The 25,389-nt window shown below is 37.1% G+C and overlaps 1 protein-coding gene across 5 annotated transcripts; it reads right to left on the bottom strand.

Moving 5' to 3' along the window:
- Positions 1–261: 261 nt before the first annotated feature.
- On the bottom strand, positions 262–25,280 carry LOC135695963 (neuronal acetylcholine receptor subunit alpha-10). 5 transcript variants are annotated; one of them, XM_065215197.2, is made up of 6 exons: positions 24,903–25,280; positions 15,757–15,902; positions 15,094–15,138; positions 13,973–14,079; positions 13,095–13,357; positions 262–12,572 (listed from the first exon to the last, which is right to left on the bottom strand). In XM_065215197.2, the coding sequence occupies exons 1-6, from the start codon at positions 24,958–24,960 to the stop codon at positions 11,725–11,727; spliced, it is 1,467 nt and encodes a 488-aa protein (XP_065071269.2). In that variant the 5' UTR covers positions 24,961–25,280; the 3' UTR covers positions 262–11,724. The 5 variants fall into 5 exon arrangements, 4 of the variants coding, with proteins under 4 accessions (XP_065071269.2, XP_088968461.1, XP_088968462.1 ...); XM_089112335.1 differs by having other exon boundaries at positions 24,548–25,280; XM_089112336.1 differs by lacking the exon at positions 24,903–25,280 and adding an exon at positions 17,508–17,644.
- Between the last annotated feature and the right edge of the window lie 109 nt (positions 25,281–25,389).

Raw genomic sequence — 25,389 nt, forward strand, 5'->3', positions numbered from 1 at the left:
CTTTAATAGTTTCCTGGAAGCTTTTATAAATATTAAGCCTACATTTAGATGTACCGCGCAATGTTTTTGGCGGTTTTATTGCCGGTTTGCTCCCCCCGTCCTTCGAGCCGCACACGTCTATTGTCTTTCAAGAATTGTTCACACTCACCTGTGGTAGGATAGTAGCGAAAAGCTTATGAATTAAGAGCTAAGAAACTTAAAAGGGCTTTAATGGTTGATTTCTTCAAATTGTTTTGCAATTTCAAGTTATATATTTCATTAAATCTTTGAAATAGGCGTACGAATGGCGTGTGCCGTTGTTTTGCATTATTCTTGCTTGGTGGATGCTCATGCGCGGAGCTTCTCAGAGTTACTCAGATCACTATACCGTACACCAGCCACCAGAAATCACTGAAGGTGATGGAAACGGGGGTGCTGATAACTGAGTTGTCTTGGCGAAAATGTGCTGATCATAAACCAAACAACTGAACGGCCTGAAAATAGAAGCATAATTCGTTTTCTTGAGGATTTGGCCCTATAATCGGGGCCCTTGTCAGCTCTGAAATCCCTGGGTATGGAAAACCCTTTTTGGTATAGAATTGAACCTTGTTTTTGCGAATATATGGCCTCTAAAAGAGGAAAAGGGTGGTATTTATATCTGATAAATGATGTTAAAAATAATCCAAGGTTAAAAAGTTGAATCTATTTATAGGCTGGGGACATGGCTCGCTTGACTCTTGAATCTTACTCATATGAAACAGTTGTGTAATAATAAGGATGAATAAAAGAGGGCCCTTGCCTTAAAAATTCTGTACTTAAAGTCTTTGAGTGACATCGTTGTTTTTTCTGCGTTTTAAAACGCAAAAATTTAAACATAAATGAAATCATCCATAAAGAATATGCTAGCATCAAGGGTCATTTGGCAATGAGAAAATTTACTGATCCCCGAACGCTTGAAGCCCCTAATATGTATCTAAAAGCTGGTTCTAATATATACGGCCTAGAAACCGTTTGGTGCTTCATGTTTAACAACTCATACTGATTTACAAGATTTACAAACAATGCAGCATCCCCCGTCTTTACAAAAACCACTTTATGCATCGTTCGTTAAACGAGAGCAGCGCACCCGTTAGCCTGTGCTTTTGGTCCTGTTGATCACTAGCCTCGTTTAGATGCTACTGAGTACACCTGACGTTAGTCGTCGAAGACATCGTATTGTTTTAAGCTGTCGGGCAAAGATTGCCTAAATCAAAGCCCTTTATTGACGTCAAATTTTCCCTGATTCAAAAACCCAGATTCGCTGGTATTGCTATTATAGTTGCCCTCGAGAGCTGAATATTTAATAAAGTGAAAGACCCTATGCAATGAGCACGGAATGCAGCACCAGCCACGGTGTTGACCTCATGCCAAGACCATGCACCCTCGTTAATTTGAACAAATGCCTTAGTTCAAATTGAACAGGTCTCGGACAGCCAATTTTGTTGCAGGGATCGAAGGGTTCATTGTGTCTACCAATAGGCATGGAGACATATTCATTAAAATCACGAAGCAAGTGATGAAAAGAAGTTTGATTGAAACTTTAATGTTTTTTAGTGCAAACAAAGAAACAGATCATAGTAGAAGGCACGACTACTTATCGTTCAGTAAATGGCCAGTTAAATTTAAAGAAACGAATATAGTAAACATTAAACAAACGAATCTAAGTGATTAAGAAAATCTTTGGGGATGCAGGTTAAAAGAAAATGAGGCCCCTTTGAACAATATACTTATGGAAGAATTCGGCATTGAGGAGCATATAAGATCAGAACTAGAAACTAGTGTTTAAATCTCGTATATCAATAGCAAACAAGAATTTTGCTGTATATTAATGTCGCTGGCAATATTAGATGATAGTGTATTACATTAAATTGGGGTGCTTTTGATTCAATAAACTTTTTTCAAGCGTTCTATAAAAGATGCTCAATGCACTTCGTAAGAAAGTTCTTTTTGCTTTTATTATTGGTTCAACATTAGTGATGATTATAGAAATGATCGTGTGGTTCGTGTTTTCTTAATAAGATTACATCCAAGTATCCAGATTTATTCTTCGACATTTAATTTGAAGATAGATAATGGCTTGGTCTTGAAAGTTGATCTGCAAATAGGCATAAACTTCAACTTTCCTTATGAGAATCAAAAGGCTGCTAATGGCTGTTTGATATTTGTTTCTGGCCAGTAAGGATGAGCAAAACAAAATAGAATGGTTGCTGAGGAAAAATAGAATCACCTTCTTGAAGATTAGAACGGCTGTTCAATGTAAAAGGGCATCAGTTATGTTCTAGTGAGATTCAGACTTGGCGATGAAAATTCACAGAAGGTAGAAAAACATTAGATAGCTGAAACAAAACATTACATAGATACATGGAAAAGTGGTGGGAAAAGCTGTCAGTCTGACAAATCCAAAGGCAACATGATTGAGTGTATGGGTTTAAGTATATTATTGGCATTATTTGGGGATAAGCCGCTTCAAGCTCCACGTCTTCGTAGCCCTTGGTGAGTTCGACTGGTGTGACGTAATAAATAAAGAGATACGACAGCGTCTGGAAATATAGGAATACGTTGTCTTATATGACATCTATGTGGCACGCCAACAATAAAATGTCTAGGTAATAGGTTAGCCAAGGTAAAAGTATATCAACAAGCGTTTGCTTTGCTCATTGCAAAACGCCTCTATTCAAATTCTACGCTAGCTTCATATACTCGTTGCCTTTCTTATGACCTTTATGCACTAGCAGGATTGCATTCCACGCATCGTTCACTGTCGGACTAGGTAGCCACTGACCCAATGCCCTTTAAAAATTTTTGAGTTTAAGGGAATCTGCGAAATGTAATTTTGTTGCCATTAATTGTATATGCATACCCTGGCTACCTTTATGATGGCATGTAAACCTTAATCTGTTACTGTTTTAAGTTTGAGCTAGAAGAAAATCTCATTGCTAGCGCACCAAGAGTTGCAAAAGAATCAAATTGTGGCTCCTACAATGTTTATGATATGACCATAACTGAAGTGATACGTGATGGAGTCTAAAAAACTATTGCCAAGAACTACAGTTTCGTATAAGGCAAAATAGAATTCATTATTACTTTTGCTTCAGTATCAACAGACCTGCAATATTCTTGCATTCTTAAACAAAGCATCGTAACTTAAATTCATTACTATTTACAACAGCAGAATTGGACTTAAGTCTATTGAGACGTATAGCGTCATGAATGAGTTCGTGCCCAAACAGTTTATGCCCCCAAAGTCCGCCAAGAGAGTAGCTCAAAATGAGCTGCCCAAAGGAAGTAGCTTACAGAGAGCATGCCAGCAAAAGGTCTACTGAAAATGACTTTCTGCAGCCAATCTGCGAGAATGAAGTTACTTTGGGTATTTTTATTCATCTATGACACTTTGGCACGACATTAGCAGATATTTTTGCTGCATGTGTTTTTGGCGAAACAAGATTATCAGCATTGTCAGATGCTTTCTACTCTTATGAGTGTTGAACGCAAGTAAAACATTTCATCGTGCGTTCTGTTTCTGTTTTCTTATTCTTAGAATGAGAAAAACATCCGAAAATTTCATAAACTGGATTATAATCGTCAGTTGCATGCCGAACGACATTAAAGCTTGGCAAAACAGGTTGTTAGGGGCTTAGAAGATTATATATACAGTTAGTTTTTACTCTTTTTGACAAGGCAAAGAAGTGCAAACGACTTATTCAAAAAGTGGGGGAGGGGGTAGAGGGATTACACCCTAGCACTCTCCACTGTAGCACGCCCCTGGTAGCCATGTTAGCAGATATATGAAAAACGTTGAATTTTTTAAGCATTCAGCAAAAATGTTTGAACGGGAGAAGGGTGCAGGACTCAGTGCCTATATCAATAACCGATAAAAATGCCATCTTCATATCAACATCTCGTTCTTTTTACAGAAAGAATAAAAATGAGCTTTACTTTCAAGATCGTTCTTTTCACCGAAAACAAGCGAGATAGTCTCGTTAAAACTTCGGAGAATAGCGAACGAGACACGCGGACGGCTATTCATACCATTTACTAACTGTCGGCCCTCGTCTACAATTTTCGCTATTCAATTGGCATTGCCGAGCTATTGTAAGTTCGCAGGTATGGCATTGCTTTGTCGACGCCAGCGCAGGTACCAGAAGATCCATGATAATTACATGGAATTATACACCTTGTCGTGAGCACCTTCGACAACACTAATCGCACACAAACAACACCAACTCTATAAGGAATAACAACATGATAAAAACTTGCAGTGACGCGTTGTGGCTTACTGAAACGTAATGATTTCAGATATTTGACAAAACTACTTTTAATTGCTAGCGTTTCCGTTTTAGATAAAAAGTTCCTTTTTGTTTAAGGTCGTATGGGCATATTTCTTTTTGCGACAAGAAAACAAGAATTCCTTATTACATTGTGCGTTCAATAGTGGAAAGAGAATGCTGCAGGTTTAAAGGCCCCCAAGGACTTCTAAACTAAAAGCGTAATGGTTCTTTTTAGGAGGCTACCACTCCCTTGAATTTCATATGAACACTCTGTTATGCCCTATCCTCAGCCCTGTAGAGAAACATCACATCTGCCAAGGGGATCTGAGTCTTGTGCGTGGTCCGTCTCTAAACAGATTCCTCATAACAGTTTACTATTGCATCGACCGACAGGTACAAAATCCCTATTTAGAAAGGCAATGGATTTAAAATACATTGCATTTACAAAACATCTGGTACCCGTTACGAAAATATCATGGCTCTTTTGTAATATGTTTAGATTCATGTGAGATAAGCGAATTTCGGGTAGGGCTAATCCAGATTAGACCATTATCACAAAGTAACACATAAGCATTCTTCGAGTCATCATCATTTTATCTTCCGGGTAAAGACAACACCTTACTTTCTCAATAGGCTACGGGTTTCTTAGAACTTCTTTGCCCCTATATTTTTCAAACAGAAAAAGCATACCTTAACCCTATACCGCAGGCCAAAGTAGGTGTGTATGTACTTTGATAAAGGCGATGTCAACATTTAAACGAAAGGGGGTAGGACTCTACACTGTTTGTAGAGTCCTACCCACCCGTTTACACGGGATCCGGTCCAGATCGGATCCATACGGGATCACCTCTGAAAGCGATCACAAAAGTGTTCGGATAGCGGATCCAAAAGTATACGAATCCATCAGTTTCCGTGTAAACGGAAGGCCTATCCGTACTCTTTTGGATTCGATCCGGTTCGGATCCGCTCTCTTGTAATTGGGGTCTATTGGTGAGAGTTTGTCCATGATAGAAAACGTTTTTTCCTCTTTCATCCTTTCTGTGCCATGTTCGTTAAAAAATGGTTTGTTTTCGATTTTCAGCAAGCGTGACGACAATCATGCGCTCGTTAAAATCTTCCGATATCGGCCTTCAGACGAACCACGTTCGCAGGCACCCGTACCCTTGCTCGCCTCAATTTTCTTCCCCTAAATTGGACCCCTTTTCTATATTCCAGACAACAATAAGCCTTTTTGCGATAGTCTTTGCCATTCACACAACAAACTAGAACGACGAAAAATGCTTTTTGGCGATGTCAATTTTTTTGCGTTGATGCCTTTTAAAAAAAGAAGTCAATTTCTTTGAGGGGCAATTCACTCTTGCCAATAGCGTACGAGATTTTACCTAAAACAAAAGGATTTCTGGGGATTTTCAGATAAAACAATAGGATTTTCACAAAAGGTGTACGGGATTTCTTCTCATTGTTTTTGTTATTAGAAATGTAAAATTCCTGCCTTGTTTGCGGCTAAGTCGCTGGTAATTTTCCTATAACCCTATAGGCACGCGGTACTGATTGGACAACTATACCGGTCGCATACTAGCGTTTTCCTGTTTGGCCTGTTTCGATCCACAACTGGGTATATGTTTTCCCCTGATTTTTCGGAACCTTATTCTGACGTTTTATGCCCTGAGGAGCGTCATACGAAAAAGCTATCTTGAAAAATGTTTGCTATTTTCAAAGCCATTTTCAAATTTTGTACTGCCAAGAGAACTGCTTTTTACGCAAAAGTCACGAAAATTGCTGTTTTCTGGCGCATGAATCTTTCTTTTTACAGAGAATAATCAGAGAGGGCCTTCGAAGATAATGGACCAGTATCTGGACATGTGTAAGTGACTGAGACAGCTGTCCCCACCTCAAATTCAACATGTCTCTCAAATTTAGCACATTTCAAGAAAGAATTATTCTTGAGCCTTTTGAAAGTTTTGAAAGTTTTCGCCAAGAGCAGCAAAATCTCCGCCGTTTGATGGTTACTGAATTCATTCTTGAAAGTACTGGGGCAAAGACATAAAAGAAGGGGCAGAGGCACTGGGGGCAAGCAAGATTTAAAGATGAAGGATATAGAATTACATACCTGAAGTGTATTTTTTATGATCATAAAGGCATCGATCAAATTTCCTCCTTCATAGCCAGTGAACTAGGGACAGAATCAGGCCACTTTGTTCTGTACGATAAGGATTCTCTTCACTGAAATTTCAGTTATGTTCAGTCTCATCTTCGAATTCGATTCGCCCGTCACTTCTACAGTCCAAGTATCAATGATAGCTAAAAATAGCGTTATCATTACTGGCGAGGCGGTTCGGCAGAGAAATGATCTTTCCTTGAGCTTAATTTGGGTCAATAATTGGCCTGCTTTATATAAAAAACAAGCAATGTTCTGTGGGAAAATAAGAAAAAGACTTTAAAAGGAGCAATTGGACTCAATACATTGCAATTCTATCCTTTCATTATTTGTCAATACATTTGAATTATATAACTTATCATAGATTCAAACTCGCCTTTTGAGCTTTGGAAGAAATGGGCGACCTTTATCTATTAGTTTTTTCTATTGACTATGGTTTCAGGGATTTGAGCCTTACCTAAAGACATCAACGAAAAGAAGGAAAGGGGTAAAATGGGCTGATATCGATATTTGAAGCTATTTACCTACGAAAACCTACTACAGTCTCTAGATGGACTACAGTGGGTAAGAATAAAGCCAAAATTGGAATAAATGGAAGATGAGTAAGGCGACAGAGGGAATGTAAAACATTGGGAGGAGTATTTTTGTGATAACCTAAATAGCAGTACACGTCATAGGTTTTAGAATAAGATCACGTGAGATGACCTAGGATTGGCAAAATCTTTTCGGTGCTCCTGTACTTTCTACCGGTATTTTCCTGAAAGTAAAGGGAGATAAAACTTTTTCATGTGGACTTTACAGTTGCTAAATTTCCATTTTTTCATAATCCCAAAACTATATTGCAACACAAATTGTTGTTGCTAATTGTCTTGTGTCATCCAGTGAAAATGATTAAAAACACAGCGTATAAAAGGCTTGCAAATCTTTTGTTACACTGTATAGCTATTGTTCTATGTGTAGCTATGCTATTTGTTAAACAATCACTGCCAGAATTACTTGGAACCCCCAACACTTTGCGCTGTGCTTTTCTATTTTACACTTATTTGCCCGAATACTACTACTTCCGTCCCCCTTGCCCCCAAAACAATGTTGAAAGCATTGTAAAATATTAAACAAGGGACAAGAAAAATCTTACTTCATACTTTACTTCTTTTTTCTGTAGTAAATCAACATTGTTCCTAGGGGGAGAGGGGGTGTCTGAATTTGCCTTTGAAAACTGACGTTAGTGTTTCAAGACTTTTGACAGGCATTGTACCTATGATAAACATATCAAGGGCAGGAACAATGACAGGTGATATCGTAGTTTAAGAATATTTCTGAATAGGGCTAGAAGCTCTTCGGTTTTTGATTGAGTTTGCCAATAAAAGAAAAAACATGGTATGTTAATCTCGTGCTTGTTTCCCTGCAGCATTAATGAAGATTGATTTCGGTAGAATTCCAAAGATGAGGTACCTAAAATGTCAATAAATCAGAACAATAAAGGTACCTTTAAAACGTGGATTATTATTGGAATGATTTCTCACTTTATGTGAGAAAAGGCAGGTGCTTAAGAAGCCTTTTGCTAGCTACCCGTAGACATGCAATCATTTTATGACGTCACTTTGATTATTGTTACATCTCAAAGCATGTTTGAAATTGTCGATAATTCTAAACAATGGTTATCTGTAGTTTGGGATCAATACTTAATATGCCTAGAAGCAAGTTGCGTAGTGGAGACCCGACTGTCATCGTCAGGCCAGTGGCGGATTTAAGGGGGGCAACTAGGGGCAGTTGCCCCTCCCTCTACGAGTTGAAGCAAGTCTGGTGCCCCTTTTTGGAAATTGTGCGCCCCTTTTGAAGAATGAGAATCAGGTGAAAAAGTTCCTGAGACCGATAGGTTAATTTGCTTTAAGAATTACCTCAAAGTTATGTTGTTTGTGCCGAAAATGGATCTGAAATTGTTGTATACAGCGTACTCTCGTCATCAATTTTTGAAAAAATTTTCAGCGCCCCCACTACTAACTGCCCCTCCTTCAAGGGTGCTCTGAACCCACCATCATCGCCAGGCTGAGATTGGTGCCCAACCTGATACTCTGAATAGAAAACGTACTAGGCCCTAGCTCGATTCTGCTTTCTAATAATGTTTGAATGTGCGGCGCTTTGGTTTGGTCCTTTAATTGGACAAATGTTTGCAACTCATGAGTATTAAACAATAGTGAAGTTTGAGAAAAGAAGGCTGTTAGAGATGATGCGAATAACATTTTGGAAAGAGACGGCAACCTGCACAAAATAAAAAGTTTTATTGATGTTATGATTCAAAATCAATATATTCTTTCCACACATATTCTATGCCAAACTTAGTAATGGCCACTGAATACTCACAAAAAGTTGGTAGCTACAATACATTTCTAACAGAGGATAAGATGAAACAAAGAAACCATAAAAATCATAGTATTCATAGTATCCATATAAAAATAAACTGCCCAAAGCTTACTGCTTATCATTCACAGCTATATAATACTGTTGAACTACTGAATATCTAGATTTATCCATATAGTCTTATTCTGTGGAATTTAATAAAGAAACTTGCCAAGGATCGCAACGTTTATTTGTTAATGAGTGGTTACCAATTGTGAAATATTACTTTTGATTTTAAGCGCAATAATGACTCCAGGGACACCAAAACATAACGGCGTGGGGGTGGGGTGTCGCAGCCTTACCAAGTTAGCCAAACATGGTATTATAAAGGAGAAGAGTATGTTCAAATTCCTGCTTATTGTATATCTTTTCTTAGTATTCAGTTGGAAGGTCAAGCAATTCTCGTTGAGATCTGGTTCCACATGAGGTCACAACCCAGACGAAAAATCATTTCTTGATTGCATCATTGAACGAAAAAAGCTAATTACAAAAGGGAACTGCAAGTAGCCAAATAAACATTTTAGCCCACATTTATACCTGACTTGCGGTTTTCAGGTTTGAAGAATCGTGGATGAGGTTTCCGGGGCTAGAAAACTCATAGCATACTTTTCCTGGTCCTGTATAAAACTAAATCTGAACCGCACGCGCAACATATCAATCGCAAAATGAATATGCACGAAGTCACCTTGTGCACTCTAAAAAACCTTCTAAAATCTTTCAACTGAGTTATTTGTCTAACTTTGTGTTTCGGAGAAAACGCGACAGGATCTTTGGCTTTCATTACTCCATCCAATGGCAAAATTGCGCTCTTGCGCAACCGGCACGCTTTGCGACTATTCAAAGACCCGGCCTAAGTTTGAGTCACGAGTTTTGTTTCTACCACGCTGCAACGAATGAACTTACATTTCTAACATTTACAGCAAATTAAGCAAACGTCAGGAAAAAAAGATATTCATAACATTGCAATGACTTGATTTTCCTTAATTATGCTAATAATTAAATACATACTGTTATTGAGGCCCTAAAAACTAAGCATTTCACAAACTGTAAACAATTTCCTTCCCTCCATTGGACTTTGTTTCTGCACATCAAAATCTTTGTTTCGTTTTCTGATCATTTCTATCAATCCCTTAAAAGCCCAGGTGTGAAGTAGCGAGCCAGAAATTCTTAAACAATCTTAAACAATAGATAATCAACGATCTTCCCTGTAGGACAATAGTGTTCACGATAGAATAGAAAACTGTGCGTGCTCAATTGATAGACATTCACAGTATCAATCAGTGAATGTGTTTCATATCATGCACAAATCGAGACTTATTATTAGATCACGCTTTATTAGGCTTTTCTTGATAATTACAACAAGGCTCGATTTGCGAAAAAAACGCGGGAACATGACCAACCTCGGATAAAAAACTAGTAGAAAAACAATGCGTTTTTGAAAATTTTCGTGTAAACAGAACTGAGCAGATTTTATCAGCTAATCGTCAGTGGTGCTAAAAATAGCTTGCAAACGAGTTATTTAGTGGTCTTATAGTATGCATTTGTAGAAAAAATGTTGAAATCAGAAGAAACATTAAGAGTACCCGAGCCTCAAATTGTCCAAAAATAAGAGCTTCGAGCTTCGCGCGTCAGCAAAAATTATCTGGTTTTTACAAAAGATGTCTAGCCTTCTTAATGTTGTCAAAATGGCGAGCTTTTAGAGAGCAGAATGTCAACAAAACTCTCAATGTATTCTTGGGGCGAAACTTGAATTCAACGCACGAGCTAGGCATGCGCGAGTTGAGCAAAGTTCAGTGGGGTGGTCAAACAAACTGAGCATCGCTCAGCAACACCCCGAACAAAAGAAATGTTTAATTACTCTCTCAACATTTTTTACCGCCGTCGAACATCTCTGAGCAGGACTGAGCAAAGCTGATCAAGTGGTCAAACGAACTGAGCTTTTTACTGAGCAGGCATGTTGAGCGTGGCTCAGTGAAATGTTCAGTTCGTTTGATCGGAGCTTTACAAAAGAGTGAAGCTCTAATTTCTAAAAGATCTTTCAAATCAATATGCAAAAATAAGTTGCACCTCCAGAAAAGGGAGAAGTAGAGTAATAATCAAATAATGTATTTGAAATTCTTATTCGAATTATAAGGGTCCAATTTAGATTCAGCTGCAAGCTGCAAATATTTGTTGAATTGTACACTTGTCTTTCTTTAGGCTACAATCACTGCCAAAAGTCTTTCTGGAACACTAACGTCAGTTTTCAAAGGCAAATTCAGCCACCCCCAATCTCCCCTTAGGAACAATGTTGATTTAATATAGAAAAAAGGAAGGGGTTGTGGAGTACGCTTTTTCGTGTGCCTTGTATGATATTTTTCTATACTTTCAACATTGTTTTGGGGGGAAAGGGGGACGGAAGTAGTTGGATTCGGGAAAACAGATGAAAAATAGAAAAGCACAGCGCAGTGTTGGGTGTTCCAAGTAATTTTGGCAGTGATTGTACCTTCTGACCTATGCATCTTCAAAATTAGACGGATCAATAGTTTCGAGAGTTTGTTCCCCACACCAAACATCTCAACACTGATATATCTGCTGCCGATACCAACATTTCCCTAACATTTCCCAGGTTTGAATATAGGATACATTTTGCTTTCTGTTAATGCTTTCAAGCCTGGTATGGAGGGCCTTTCCAAACACGCTCGTCAAAGATAAGGACAATTCTTTGGCAACATTATCACAAGCGAAAATACAGTTATAACGCAGTCATCAATGCAATGAGCTAAAATTATTCCAGTCTATGCAATTTGTCAGGCAAATCAATGACATATATTGTGATTTCATAAATGCATTTATTCAGCGATTAATTTACTTACTCATTCATTTGAAAATCATTACTTCATTCTATAAATGGACCTCAGGTGGAATGATAAGTATAGCAACAAGAGTCATTACGACAACAAGGGCAAATGCAAAATGCAAAAATTTATCTATTACCCATGCTAACTGTTGTCTTTCGTTTGTTATTTCCTCACTTCTAATCTCATCTTTTAACTGACTGCTCATATCTTTGAGTAAAACCAGGAATTCATCCTTAAATTTGCTTGATAACGTTGGAAAAGTCTTTGCGGTATCCTGTATATCATCTTCGGTCTCTTCGTTATAGCTCAATATATCCAGCGGATTGTCATGTGTAAACTCTGTTTGTTTTGTTTCTTCCATAAATTGATTCTCGATGACGTCAGGATGGTCCTCCTGTTTGTATTTCATTGCGTCAATAGTGCCAGCGTCCTCTACTTTACGGGATCTTCTGAATCCAGGGGACAGTCCAAACAGCCAGCCGAGACCTTTATTTAGGAATAATCGCACAAATTTTGGTGGAAGGGATGACTTTCCTTCAACGTCGATAATCAGACAAATAAGCATGATAGCAATGCTTATTTCTGCTAAAATTGCAATCATGAACTTGCTAAAAAGTGGGGTACCCTCGGGGTTTTCTGGTGTCATGTCCGATATCATGAGAGAATAAACCGTTAAAGACAGTAGACACGTGATCAAAAGATTCACCCTCTCACCATACCTGTGTGGCAAGAAAAATGCAAGTACCGAGAGCAGAGTGATAACCAAACTTGGGACCATGAAGCTGTAAATGTAGAACATCGATCTTCTGCGAACTTGCAGTGTGTATGTGACGCTTGGATAAGGCTCCGGACAACAGCTGTAGTATACTACATCCCTAACAGCTTTAAAATCTGTAAAGAAAAAACAGTTGATTCAGAGACAATACGCATCCTGAAAAACCTAGTGTATTCTGATCTTTTCAATATAATCTTAGTTTTACCTTTTGATGTTTGTTGTGTGCTTGTTGTGTTGTGTTGTGTTGTGTTGTGTTGTGTTGTGTTGTGTTGTGTTGTGTTGTGTTGTGTTGTGTTGTGTTGTGTTGTGTTTGTTGTGTTGTATTGTATTCGTTGTGTTGTGTTGTGTTGTGTTGTGTTGTGTTGTGTTGTGTTGTGTTGTGTTGTGTTGTGTTGTGTTGTGTTGTGTTGTGTTGTGTTGTGTCGTGTTGCGTTGTGTTTGTGTTGTGTTGTGTTGTAAAAAAATATAGAAGTATATCAAATATATAATGATACTGTATCAACGTTATATGAGAAGCTTCAAAAGATATCGTCAGGTGCACCTTGAGCTAAACATTTTTGAAGATTTCTGCGTATAAAAACTCAGCTTAGGCATAGTTGCTTTTCAGAAAACTATAATGAAATTGTATGCTTACATACCTACTACGTGCCACTCCCCATTGGCAGAAGCCATACTCAAATCTCCATGCGAACGGGCAAGGGTCAGATTCAAGTGATTTCCAGTATAGCTCCAAGAACCAAATTGCAATGGACAATTCTGTTCATCAAATGGGAAATACTTTGCGCTGAAAATGCACGTGGATCTAAGAATGAGTCGAGTGGACCAATGGACGGTACCGCTAGGCCGGACAAATACGCCATCTTCTATGTCGAAATCAAATCCACGGTAATTTTCTTGTGCACTGAATAAAAGTCAAAAGGGAAATTTTCACAACTTGATAAATTTTACTCATATACAATTATATCTGCCAAAATACTTCAATTCTTTTCTTTTCAGTTCTTTCATTGATTTTAAAACGTCAAGAATTTTTCCACACCCCAAGATCTATTTCCACAACATTAAATCCTTATTACTAGGCAAATTAATAGAATATAACGAAACAGGCTTTCAGTATGGAAATATCAAGAAAAAATGATAGAACTAAAATTAAGCAAGGGATGTAGTGCTATATAAAAAAACATGAGGGGGGGGGGGCTGGGTGGTCGCGAAAAAATCCCCAAAAACAATAGCAAAAGTAGAAAACGGCTACTTCATTATTTTTACAAAGGGGCTCGGCCCTCGCCTCGAAACCAGTAAATTCAAACTCGTACCAAACTCTTGGAGACAGGAAAATCGATAAGAAAGACAAAGGGAGGACACTTTTAACGATGTTTTGCTTGCTTCAGAATCTTTCCTTTATTAAGCTACGGTACTCAGAGTAATATGTCACTGATTTTGAAATATACATGGTCTTGCGCAATTTCCTCATACCCAACCAAATTTAGACTTGGAAATAAAGGTATGGAAGATGTCTTACTTGTTATAAAGATAGATGTCTGGAACCCAGATTGTCATGGGGTTCAGTACCAGCCAATCTACCGCAAACTCACTCTCGTTCCATTGAAGTCTAAAATCTTGCCACACCTTGAACAAAATCATACTACACTTAAGGACAAAACATTTATCAAAGAGTAAATACTATCTTTGTTGAATTTTTTCCTATATTTATTGCTATATATTTCTAACTGATAGCTGGTCACCTTTCTATCAGTAAGTCGTCCTATTGCCTGAAAAGTGGTCAAAATGAAGCATAGAATAGCAAACTTCCAGTAAAACTTTCATTATCTCCGACTTATTTATTGTGCATATCAAGGTCATACAATAACAGATCTGTGCCTATAACACTTGTAATGGCTGTGCCAGGAGGTCTGGCTTACCCTGGTTTTTCCGCTCAAGCACTCTTTTGAAAAGAAATGACTAATTTTTGTGTTAATCAATTTTGTTACAGAATTAATTCTATTTGATTTGAGAATTTTGATTACCCTGAACGGATGTGTATTTCTGAAGATATGTCTGGGCCCCTTGCAAACGAATTTCAAAAGGTTCTTAGGGAGCTTTTGTAACTGCTTTTATTTAAACGTCTGATTTTAATTCAAGACAGAAATCTAGTCAAAAGTCAAAATAGCAGCAGAAATTTCAAGCTGGAGCCCCCTTCAATGTCTCTTTGTGGAACAAATTAATTACATGCAAACAGATGAAAAAAAACGGAACTTGATACATAAAAGAAAAATCGTATATCTCAATTAAATGGAAGTGTTGTATAAAAAGTTCCACAAACATTTTTAACAAGGTATTCATTAGCAATTGTCAACATAATATTGGTTTGTAGATTTGAAGATTTTCGCCCCTTTGTCAAAGTAATTGCAAAGAAATGACCACATTTCTTCAATATGAGCTCAATTTCTAGATGTTACTGGCAAAATATATCTATTTTGGGTAAAATTTTTCTGCCAGTTCTAAAAAATTTCTTTGAACCTCTGCCAGTTTCCGTGTTTCTATGCATGTGAAGCTATGTGCGTGCATTTCATTTCATTGTGTTAGAGGTTGCATATGACAAACAATTGCTCCAGAATCAAAGGCCTAAATGGCATCACATACCTGTCTTGCCCAAAGATTCCAGGTGACGACTTGATTTTTCTCATCCTTTGTATAAAAGAAAACAGAAAGACGCCATCAGAACTATTTAATTTAAAAAAGCTACAGCCATGTATTCAATTTTGATATTTAAAAAATACCCAAATAAAGCTCTGAAGACTAAAAACAAGCATTGATCGGCAAAGCAACTTAATAACTGTGAAAAATATTACAGTTGCAGGGTGCTGACTTGCTAAATAGGTACAGATTAGATTTTTAAAGGGTGACGTCACGTAAACATACCCTGAGTAAAAGAGGCTCCGTGACAGAGTGGATCGAAAACAGTGGAAGCTCTTTGAAGTTTTGGTACCCAGGATAATAAAAACGCTATTGTGGGATTTTAGGCGTTAGATTGCTTTACCTTAAAGGTTCCAATAAAATGTCTATGAAACTGCAATCACTTCTTCATTTTACGAATCGGATGATATGAAAAATTTGAAGTTTGCTTACAGATTACTATTATTTAAGCTTGATTCAAAAAATTTCGAACAGAGACTAAACGATTCTCGTTCGGGTTATGTGCTTTTCTTACCTTTAGTATTGAAGAAAAGGATAAAAGTTTGCTTAAATGATAAACTGATACATTATTGATGATTCCGAAAGCCTCCGTAAATCTAAAATACTTACAAAATCCATTACTTGTCTCAGCGATAAATCAAATGAGACTTTGACAGGAGCTGTAGCAGTTGCAGCTGGGCGCATGCTTTTCTTGTAGTTTGCAAATAATTTTTGTACCAGTCTTGACTCATCAGAGGGGTTTGCCTTCGACGTTGCTAAAAACAAAAGCAAATCGTTCTCGTGAAAATAAGAAGCATCTATTAAGACACAACTAAGAACCGTTCTGTTCTATACATCACATAGTGTGTAAAGCTCTGCCTATACGGAGCACTCTACAGGGACCGGTAAACAGTAACTTTTATTATTAAGCAGCTTAACCCTTTCATTGTCATCAAAATATATGCAATTTTGGGTTCTGTTATTCAAAAAATTGTTAAAAATGGAAAGATACAGTTTAGACACTGAAATTTCAGAACTTAGCCCTATATTGATAAAATTATTGAATACTGGTAAGCATTTTAGAATATTTTAAGCCAATTAGTGATAATTGGCCTCTAATTAGCATATTTTTACTTTTCGATCACTTAAATTTCTTCTTACTTTTCAAATACCTCAGAATATATTTGAGATACCCATTTTTTGATGGAATTTTAAAATTTCTCAGCATCCATTTACCTAGAGTTGAATTTTTTGTTAGAATTGTACTTCCAGGAAGGAAAATAATCAACATTTTCTTGTAACCATTCATAGAGCTCGTTAGTTGAAATATCACGAAAATATCACGAATGTCAACAAAAAGCAGAAAGATTTTCAACTTTCTAAATATTCTAAAATCTGAAAATCACAGTTGTAAAACAGCACAAAGTTTCTTCTGTTAGAAATGTTAACAACATGTTAATGATAATAGTTAACAGTTAGTCATATACCCCCAAAACAGCAAATATCAATTAAAGATAAAAAAGTGTCCAGAAATAAAAAGTCAACTATGACGACAATGCTCTAAGTATGGTTCCTTGTATTGGCTGAATTCTGCAGAATGAAAGAAAAGGAAGCAATTCCTTTCACCAATACATAGAGGAATGTCACATTCAACACAGGCAAACATGGACCTTTTAGGTCTTTTTGTGTTGTTACTTGCATGCACAGCAGAAAGCACAGAGCAAACTTTACAGATGCGGGGCTTGTCCAGTTTAACTGGTAAATGACAAGGGGTCATTCTTCTATCCCATTCTTGTTCTTTGGTGCACCTCTCTCTGTTTTTAGCTGCTTGGTTTGAAATTCTTTTGACAGCATGTGATGTTGCTTCACTTGCAAAGCTATCAATGTCATTTGTTTTTGTATCAAGAGAGGCATACGGCTGAATTCTATTTGCATCTCCAAAATCTTTGATTGCCTTTTGGTCTGTTACAGCCAGTTGTTTCACCAGATCCATCTTGAAATTTAAGAATGTATATTTTTCGGGCATTTTTTGTTCAGGAGTGGGGTTTTTCAATTCAGACCAAAAGACAAATGCATTCCACAAAGCAATATCAATAAAATGAAAGAAAAGTGTCTTCCAAAACTTCTTGGTTCGATATTGCACAGAATACAATCGATACATTTGGTCTGAAAGATCAACTCCATTCATGTCATTATTATAATCTTTTATGCACTGTGGCATCATGATTTCAACCCTCCTATGATGACCACCATCTTTCAGATTTCTTCTACAATAGCCAAAGTCATTTGCAGAATGATAAGTGGAAAGAATGGAAACAACATTTCTATCAACCCACTGAAGAAGTAAAACATCATGAGGGCTTTCACCAACCCTTTCATACCTCACTGTTCCTCTGTCCTTATTTTTACCCCATGCAGCCCTGTTTTTCATTGTTTCTGGAAAAGAAGATGTGTTTTCTCTTATGGTTCCAACTGCATGTATGCCAACAGATGAAAGGTATCGGAATAAAGGAATGCTTGTATAATAGTTATCAACAAACAGTATGTATCCCTTATTCTTCAAAGGCTCTGTCAGCTTGATAACGACTCTTGCTGCTAGCTGAGACATTAAGCCAGAAGTCTCATCTGCAACTGACATGGGCCTTTGTCTACCCAATCCTTCAGGTATTCCTTTAAAGTTGTCTTCATTCACTGTGAAGTCATCCCAGCCATCGCCTCTCTTTCTGCCAGTATAGACCACCATATCCCAATTATAGCCAGTGGAAGAGTCTGCTAAGACCCATAATTTAAAACCCCATTTTGTAGGCTTATTTCGAATGTATTGTTTGAAAAAGAATCTTCCTTTAGACTTCACCATCCTTTCATCAATGGAAACACAACGTTTTGGAACAAAAAGTTCTTTACATCTGCTGCGAAGAAAGTCATAAATATTTCTAATTTTGGACAAAGGGTCCAATCTGTCTTCATTAGCTGGATCAACACAGTGCAAGGCTGCAAGAATTGCACAATACCTTCTAAATGTTGGCAGAAACATTGACCCTAACAATCCGGAAAAAAGGACATCATTTTGCCAATAGTTTTCCCGTGTGGGTGTCTTGACAATGCCCATATAAATTAGGCAGGCCAGAAACCTGCGAAACTCCATCATATCAATTTTTCTCCATGCAAGCTCACCATGAGACTGTGCCATGTAACTTTTGCCAATCCCTTCACCGTGAACAGCATACAAGTTTGAATTATTTACAATAGTTTGCATCAGCTGGAAAGGAAAGAAAAGAAGAAAAAAGTCCAGAGCTTTTTTCGGTTCTTTTCCTCTTCCCCACACAGTGACTGGCCCAGTTTCTGCAACATTGTGGGCTGGAATGGGCTTTCTGGGGTTGTCTCCACAGTACCCTTTCAATTGTGCCTCATCATTTCCATCATCTTCATGTTCAGTAGAACCATCGCTCTCATATTCGTCTTCATCAAGTCCTCTGGCATCAGCTGCAGGCAAATCCAGTGCAGTTTCTGGCACATTATCAGCACTTCCGGTGGACTTTTTGATTCTAAATATAAAAAGAACATTGTAAAAAATGAAGTCTGGAAAGTTGGATATTGTGTAGCTATGACCTCCAGGTCAACTCAATATTGGCAAACTTCAATCTACCCAGTCAAAAAGCAAAAACGGGCAGACAAACAAAAAATGGAACGATCGGAAAGCTACTAAAATCGAATAATTTTAGAGAAATCCTAGCACCACAAAATGCTTACAATAAAAAATAAAATACTCTCATGAAAAAATCAAAATATCATTTACGTTTTCCGTAGATCTATTTTTCCCATTATTCTCAAATATTCATTCGCTTTTACTCTTGAAACCTGCCTGCAATTTATCTGCTTCGCGTAATCAGCTGATTGTAGCCAACATGTCTAGGCCTGTTGCAAACAACAACACAAACGTAACGCACGGGCGATGGTTTGTACATTGTATTTGTTTTAAATGGATCAGAATGATATCAGTGTGGATAATATTTATCTATTTTAGTCGTAAATTGAACTAAAATTCCTTACCTTTGAGGGGGTAACTGATCAACACCTCCGTATCTCCCTTCCCTTCTCCGTTTCGACCCACGTTGTTTTGGGGCATCGCAAGTCTCTGATTCCGGCAATACAAACTGGATCTCAACTTCTCTGCCAGCAAGCAATTGGCAGTCTATTTCATACTCTTCGTCTGAGTCCAAACCATTGAAGCTTTCCATATTAAATCGATCAAAAAATCGCGACGAAGGTAACAATCGTTTCGAATCGAACAGCAAAAATGGCGTTCGTCTGTTCTAATCAACTCTCGCGGGATTTGTTAAAATATGCAATATAAGCGCATAATTCCATGGGAATAGTTGACAAAATGATTCTTGTATCACCATTGGTCAGTTTCCTGCATAAATTTTTAGTGAAAATTCAAAATAGCTGCATATTTTAATGAAAGTTTTCTTTATGGGGTATCACGTGGTTCTTAAACGCAATATATTGCGCCTAGACAATGAAAGGGTTAAGTAGAAACTGCTTTTGTGGAAGATAAACGAAGTTTGTGCCATGTGCTTTGCCCAGGGGCGGATCCAGACATTCGCAACATTCGCACTGGCGAATGTCAGATTTCCACATGTCTTTTTGTAATTGTCTGTTAATACATTTTAGCATTGTGAATATTGTACTAGAAATGGCCAGATAATAAAAAAAAGGTCCACAGAATACAAGAAATAAAAGTTTTGTTTCCTGCCCTAGTTGCTATGATGTCACCTTGTTGTTTACTTTTTAGGTTTTATTCCCTCGTTTTCGTGATTTAGAGATGATATATTCGAAAGAGGGCTCCCCCTTTTACGCATAAATTCACAGAGCACCAATAAGGTTTGATGCGAATGTCGAATTGAATTATAATATATTAGGCATGCGTGCGCAAATGAAGTAGTACTGAAAAATGTATGCCAAAAATTTGTGCGAATGTCAGTCAAGCTATGTTATTTAGCCATCTGAAAACCAATAGGAAATGTATATGGGAAATTTTTTTGCGAATGTGGCGAAGGTAGATGCGAACTATGTTCGGTAGCCAGTTAGGGGAGAGAACCTTGGAAAGTGAGCATATTGAAACCTCGTTTCCACATCAACGGCCATGATTGTTGTTGGAAAGCTGTGGAGACATTTGCTTGCAGAAGAGGAGCAATTGTACTTCAGAGTGAGTGAAAGGAGTCAAATATAAGATGATTTTTAATTTGAATCAGCGGATTTCTTATGAAGATGTTCAAAGTTTGTCGAAGATTTTGGTTGATGGATGGAATTTGATAGATGGCAATATGCGAGGACAGTTCAGTTGGACCTAAAATTGTTGAACCAAAATTTTGCCTATGTTTTCATTTTCATGATGGAGGACGTTATTTAGACAGAGATTCAGACTCAAATAATATTTTGAAGAATACGTGATGCTTTTTAAGGCAAATAGCCATTTTTATGCAGGCTGTCAATCAGAACTTTTAGGGTTCATGATGTAGCATTCTGACGAATGATGCTGTTCTATAAATATCTTGATGAATTTGAATATGCTGAATTTAAGAGTTCTAGATATTTTTTTGATATATGTTGTTATTATCACAAACCTGTAAATAGTTTGACTGTGCTGGGGATTTGTTTTTGAATAAGATATTGCATTTTCTACGGCGTATTCTTTTCTTGTTAGTTTTATGCTGTCAGTTTTGGAAAAATCTAGACTGCCATATTTGTAAATGAGAAATTGTAATAGTATTTTGATTTTATTTGTCTGGTCATGCCATAAATATGGTAACCCTTTTCACGAGTTTAACCTCTAAAACTAGTAAAATTATTTGTGGTTTCCACACTATAAGAGTATACCATTTGAAACTTTTGGTTCTGAAATACCCTTAAGATTCATTAATTTTTGTTTATGAATTTGCAAGTGACTGACAGTTTTCTTTTCTATGTTATTGTGTGTGTAAACAAATGTAAATATGGGTAGTAAATACGTGCAATCAATGGAATGATCCTAATGGGGGAATTACTACATTATTAATAAGAAATTCACAGCAAGTTGGTTCTGCAAAGTAAATATCTTATATAAATCCAAATAGTAAAAGTTACCATGTTTGCCTTATTTCTTTGCCATTACTGACTTTGTTTGATGTACATTTTAAATTTGTATATAATATATTTATGATGTACTTGTTATGGAAAGACAATGAATTGTTTTAAATTCTGTTACATTTGCTGTTTTACCAACACCTGAAAATACTAAAATTGTATGATGTGTATTGACCTAACTGGTATTTTTGGCCATGTTTAAGGCACATCACACAGCAGTTTAGATAGAAAGGTGAATGCACAAAATAAATAACAGAAAAGCTCTGAGCCCCTAAGGTATTTGGTGTTGAAGTCAAACATTTGGGTGGATATTGCATTGAAAATTTCTACACTAAACACAGTATTTGATTGTTAAATAATATCATTGTATAAATAGAACTAAGATTCCTTTCTGTAAATGGCTGTTTTTTAAGTGAGTGACATAAAATGTTTTTCATGAGTTTTTCTCCCTGAGAAGGGGTGATACACACATCTAATATACCCTTATTTTAGCTCATCCTCTTTGTTCTTGACAATTTGTGGTTCTGTGCCTAGACTTGCCATTAAATCATTATTAAGAGGACATTTCAAATTTTTGCTGCTGTTTTTCCATCACAAAAGCCATGTAGGAAACAAAACATGCCAACACAACAAAAGCTTGATGAGTGTTTCTCAAAATTTTTCCAGAGATCTCTTTTCTTGTTCACTCAATAAGTAAAATGCCAAATTGTCAATGAAATCCAGACCTGGCTGTTTTTCTTAATATTTATCCTTAAATTTCTCAACCTTTGAGCCTCAACATTTTCTGTTTCCTAATCCTAAAACTTAATATAAGGAAAAATACATCTGTAAGTGGAAAACTTCGATTCTGAGACTATAGTAAAATTTGACTGATTTTTTTTGGGCGTGGTCATATAGGCGTGGTCGAAACTTTGCGAATGTCAGATTTTTTTCTGCATCCGCCCCTGGCTTTGCCATTTACATCTTAGCTTCATTGAAACTTTTTATACATGGTAATGAAGTTTGAATTACATAGGGACATGCCAGATACCAACATTTAAAGAACTTGTAAATACTAGTATGTTATTGAAAATATATATAATTCAATCAACATTAGCTGTTTGTTTGTTCTGCAATAGAATAAACGCAAATTTGGCTCGATTAGGACTTAGTTTTGAATTTTATCTTTATTCAAATCTTGAAGGCATAATGCTTTCAGATGCGAAAATTAACGGGGGGAGGGGGAGAGACACCCGAGGTTGGGGAGGAGGTTGGTAGCTGTTGTTTATTATTCAGCCAATTGCTCTATTACTTTTTTCCCTCCTTCATGATTTGCATGGGACAACCATTGGTTTAGAAGAGTTCCTTGTGCAAAGTGAGAATGAAAGCATATTTCTACGAAAGTTTGCTTTCTACCAGTAGAATTATAAATAAACGATAACAACAATAAAAGTCGCCTTAAACGTTATCTTGTCTCGTCAAAATATTTATTTTATCAATATGAGAGAAATTGCGAGTCAACCTCTGGCAATAATCTCATTGAAGAAACCAGGTGATATTGCAGTGTCTGGACCCCATTTGGTGTGTTAGTTTAGCGACGAATTTTCTGCCATGGGAAGGGAATGCTTTCAATTTCAAGCGACGAAAACCAATGAAAACATCTTTAAAATTCGGTCGTATTTAGAAATAAAAACAAAAACATTCCCACTCCAAAAGTCTGCGTGTTTTTATTTGAGGCCTTAAAAGCCAGCTTTGTTTCATTGTTTTGAACTTTTTCCGGCGTTCCCAGTCTTTCAGTCATAAACAATTGTAGAACAAGCAGTATTGCTGAAAAACATACTACTACGGCTAATCTGGAAAGTATCCTATCACATTTTAAGTTAGTTTATATTGGGCTTCGTTTGAAACTTAGCGAAAACTTGACCGTTTTATTTTACTTGTAGTTCTAAATTTGTTCGTCTTGTAGTAGATAGCCATCCCGAAGGGAAATCAGCTAGGGGTGGGGGGTATTGATGGGCTTTTTTATATAATGAGAAATAAAATAAATTCTTGTTCTAAAACAATGAAAGGTCACCGAGGCTTAAGGTTGTAGCAGATGCTAAACATTTAGGGGGGCTTAGTATGAATCTTGTCCGAATGCTTCGTTGAGATAAAATTGCCCGAATGGAACCTGACATACGATGGATGCCTGAACATGGGGGCTATAGCCCTCAAATTCCCAATGTCTTCTTCGCCGATCCTGGGGCTGCATGAGCAACGGCCCTCTATTAACTATGATAAAAATACTCTGTCAAATCAAGGCAACACTATTACGTTGCATGTTGAATAAATGAGCGAACAGACGGTCCTAGCTAAGCAAAAAGAAGATTCCGTTTATCAAAAACGAGGGGGGGTGTAAGTTTTGGTTGCATCTACCTGGTGCAAAATCTAGGCATGAGTAATAAAGTAAGTTATTGAAAAGTTCGCTAACTTTAGACACAGTAAATGTACAATGATATCAAACTTCTTCTTGAATGGGTAATGGGTATAGAATAATAATATTTCTACTTTTTTCACAAATAATGTGGTATGAAATATATAAAATAAAGAAAAAGAAATGAATCATGAATTCGAAAAAATATGGATGCATAAACCATTCATTTTTAGAAAACGATTATATTGTTATTTGTATAACGATGTTTAGACTTGAAAAAGAAAAATTAAGTGGCACAAAGTAGAGACCTGGTAGTAGCTACCTGCCAGGGATTATACCAAATTGTCTTTCTTTTGTTGATAATTAAAGACAACGATGCAAAGAAATATAAGGAAAATTACTGAAGTAATTGATAGCGAATTCAATGTGTGCAAATATCGAGTTATGCTAACTACCTGTTGCACTGGAAAGGCTGCGATGCTAAACAAGCTTAAATAATAGTTAGGCCAGTATACGATTGCATGTTAGTGGCATGTTAAAGAGGACTCTTATCCTGGGCCAACAGAAGTGTGACGTATAAGACTGGAGAGAAGGTCAAGAGCGTACCCAAGCTCGTAACGATCACACAAACTTAGCGCATTTGCCCTGGACCGATTCTGTGCCAGGACTATTTTTGCGTCTTCGACAAGAACACTTAACGTTAGTGGTTAAGTCTGAATAGATACAGGGCATTAAATGCTATCGCTATGTTTCACTAGATTAACTTTTGTTTATAAACTCACGAATTTATCATGCAGCTGAGCTGCTTGACATTCACTTTATTCAATTTCAAATTTATTCAGATGAACTGTGAAGCGCACTTTCCCCCTGCACAAGAAAATCCGACCACTTTCCGTACCGTACCTGAGATCTTGTCGAATCACCTAGAGTAACGTAAGGAGGCCGGTTCCTTTCTTCGCTATCCTTGCCAATGGGTACTAATTTGCAGTGAACGGTTGTATAAACTTCGCTCGTGCTCTAACAAGTCTGCCCAGTTACCTAATGTTTATCAGATTTCTAATTACTAAAACCACAAGTTGTCATAAGTTTTGAAAGACAAGATAAATTCACAGATAAATTCAAGTTAAAGTCAAGATAAATGCTTTAAAATCAGCTTAGGTTAGAAGAAGATGAAGTCTAAGCAGACCGTCAGAGAAGTATGATCTGGTGCGAAACAGAAGAAGGAGAACAGATTAAAAGAGGAAAATAAGTTACTCACCCAAATAGAAATTGGCAGCAAAGTAAATAAGTCCTTTAAGAAGGAGACAGAGGAGCATTTCCGTCAATCGGCGTCACAATCCTTTGGTATTTACATTGAATCTTTATTTCTCACTTCGCGAACGGGTTTTAGAACCATCGATGAACGCAGGCTGTTTAATATACGGCAATTTAAAACTTTTAATCTGACAGAAAGCCGACCAACACTGTTGCTTAGCAACTTTATCAGAATGTTCTGGCCTTTGTTACAAGGTTACATGTAATTAAACATCTCTGGTTGGTCATTATCCCGGGGAGGCGTTGCTCAATGCATAACACCTTTAAAAGCCAGGCTTATTGTTTGGAATTGTAGAGGTATTTGTAAAACCAAATCAAATCGAGGCGTCAAGAGACGCCTCAGTGAAGTATCGTGGTTGGCGGGTCCACTTTATTCAAGCACATTCAATGTGATGCAGACAACGTTTTAGAGCAAATTCATTGCACTGAAA

The sequence above is a fragment of the Rhopilema esculentum genome, chromosome 14 (genome assembly GCF_057945365.1).
Source record: "Rhopilema esculentum isolate cy_ngs chromosome 14, ASM5794536v1, whole genome shotgun sequence".
NCBI classification, from domain to species: domain Eukaryota; kingdom Metazoa; phylum Cnidaria; class Scyphozoa; order Rhizostomeae; family Rhizostomatidae; genus Rhopilema; species Rhopilema esculentum.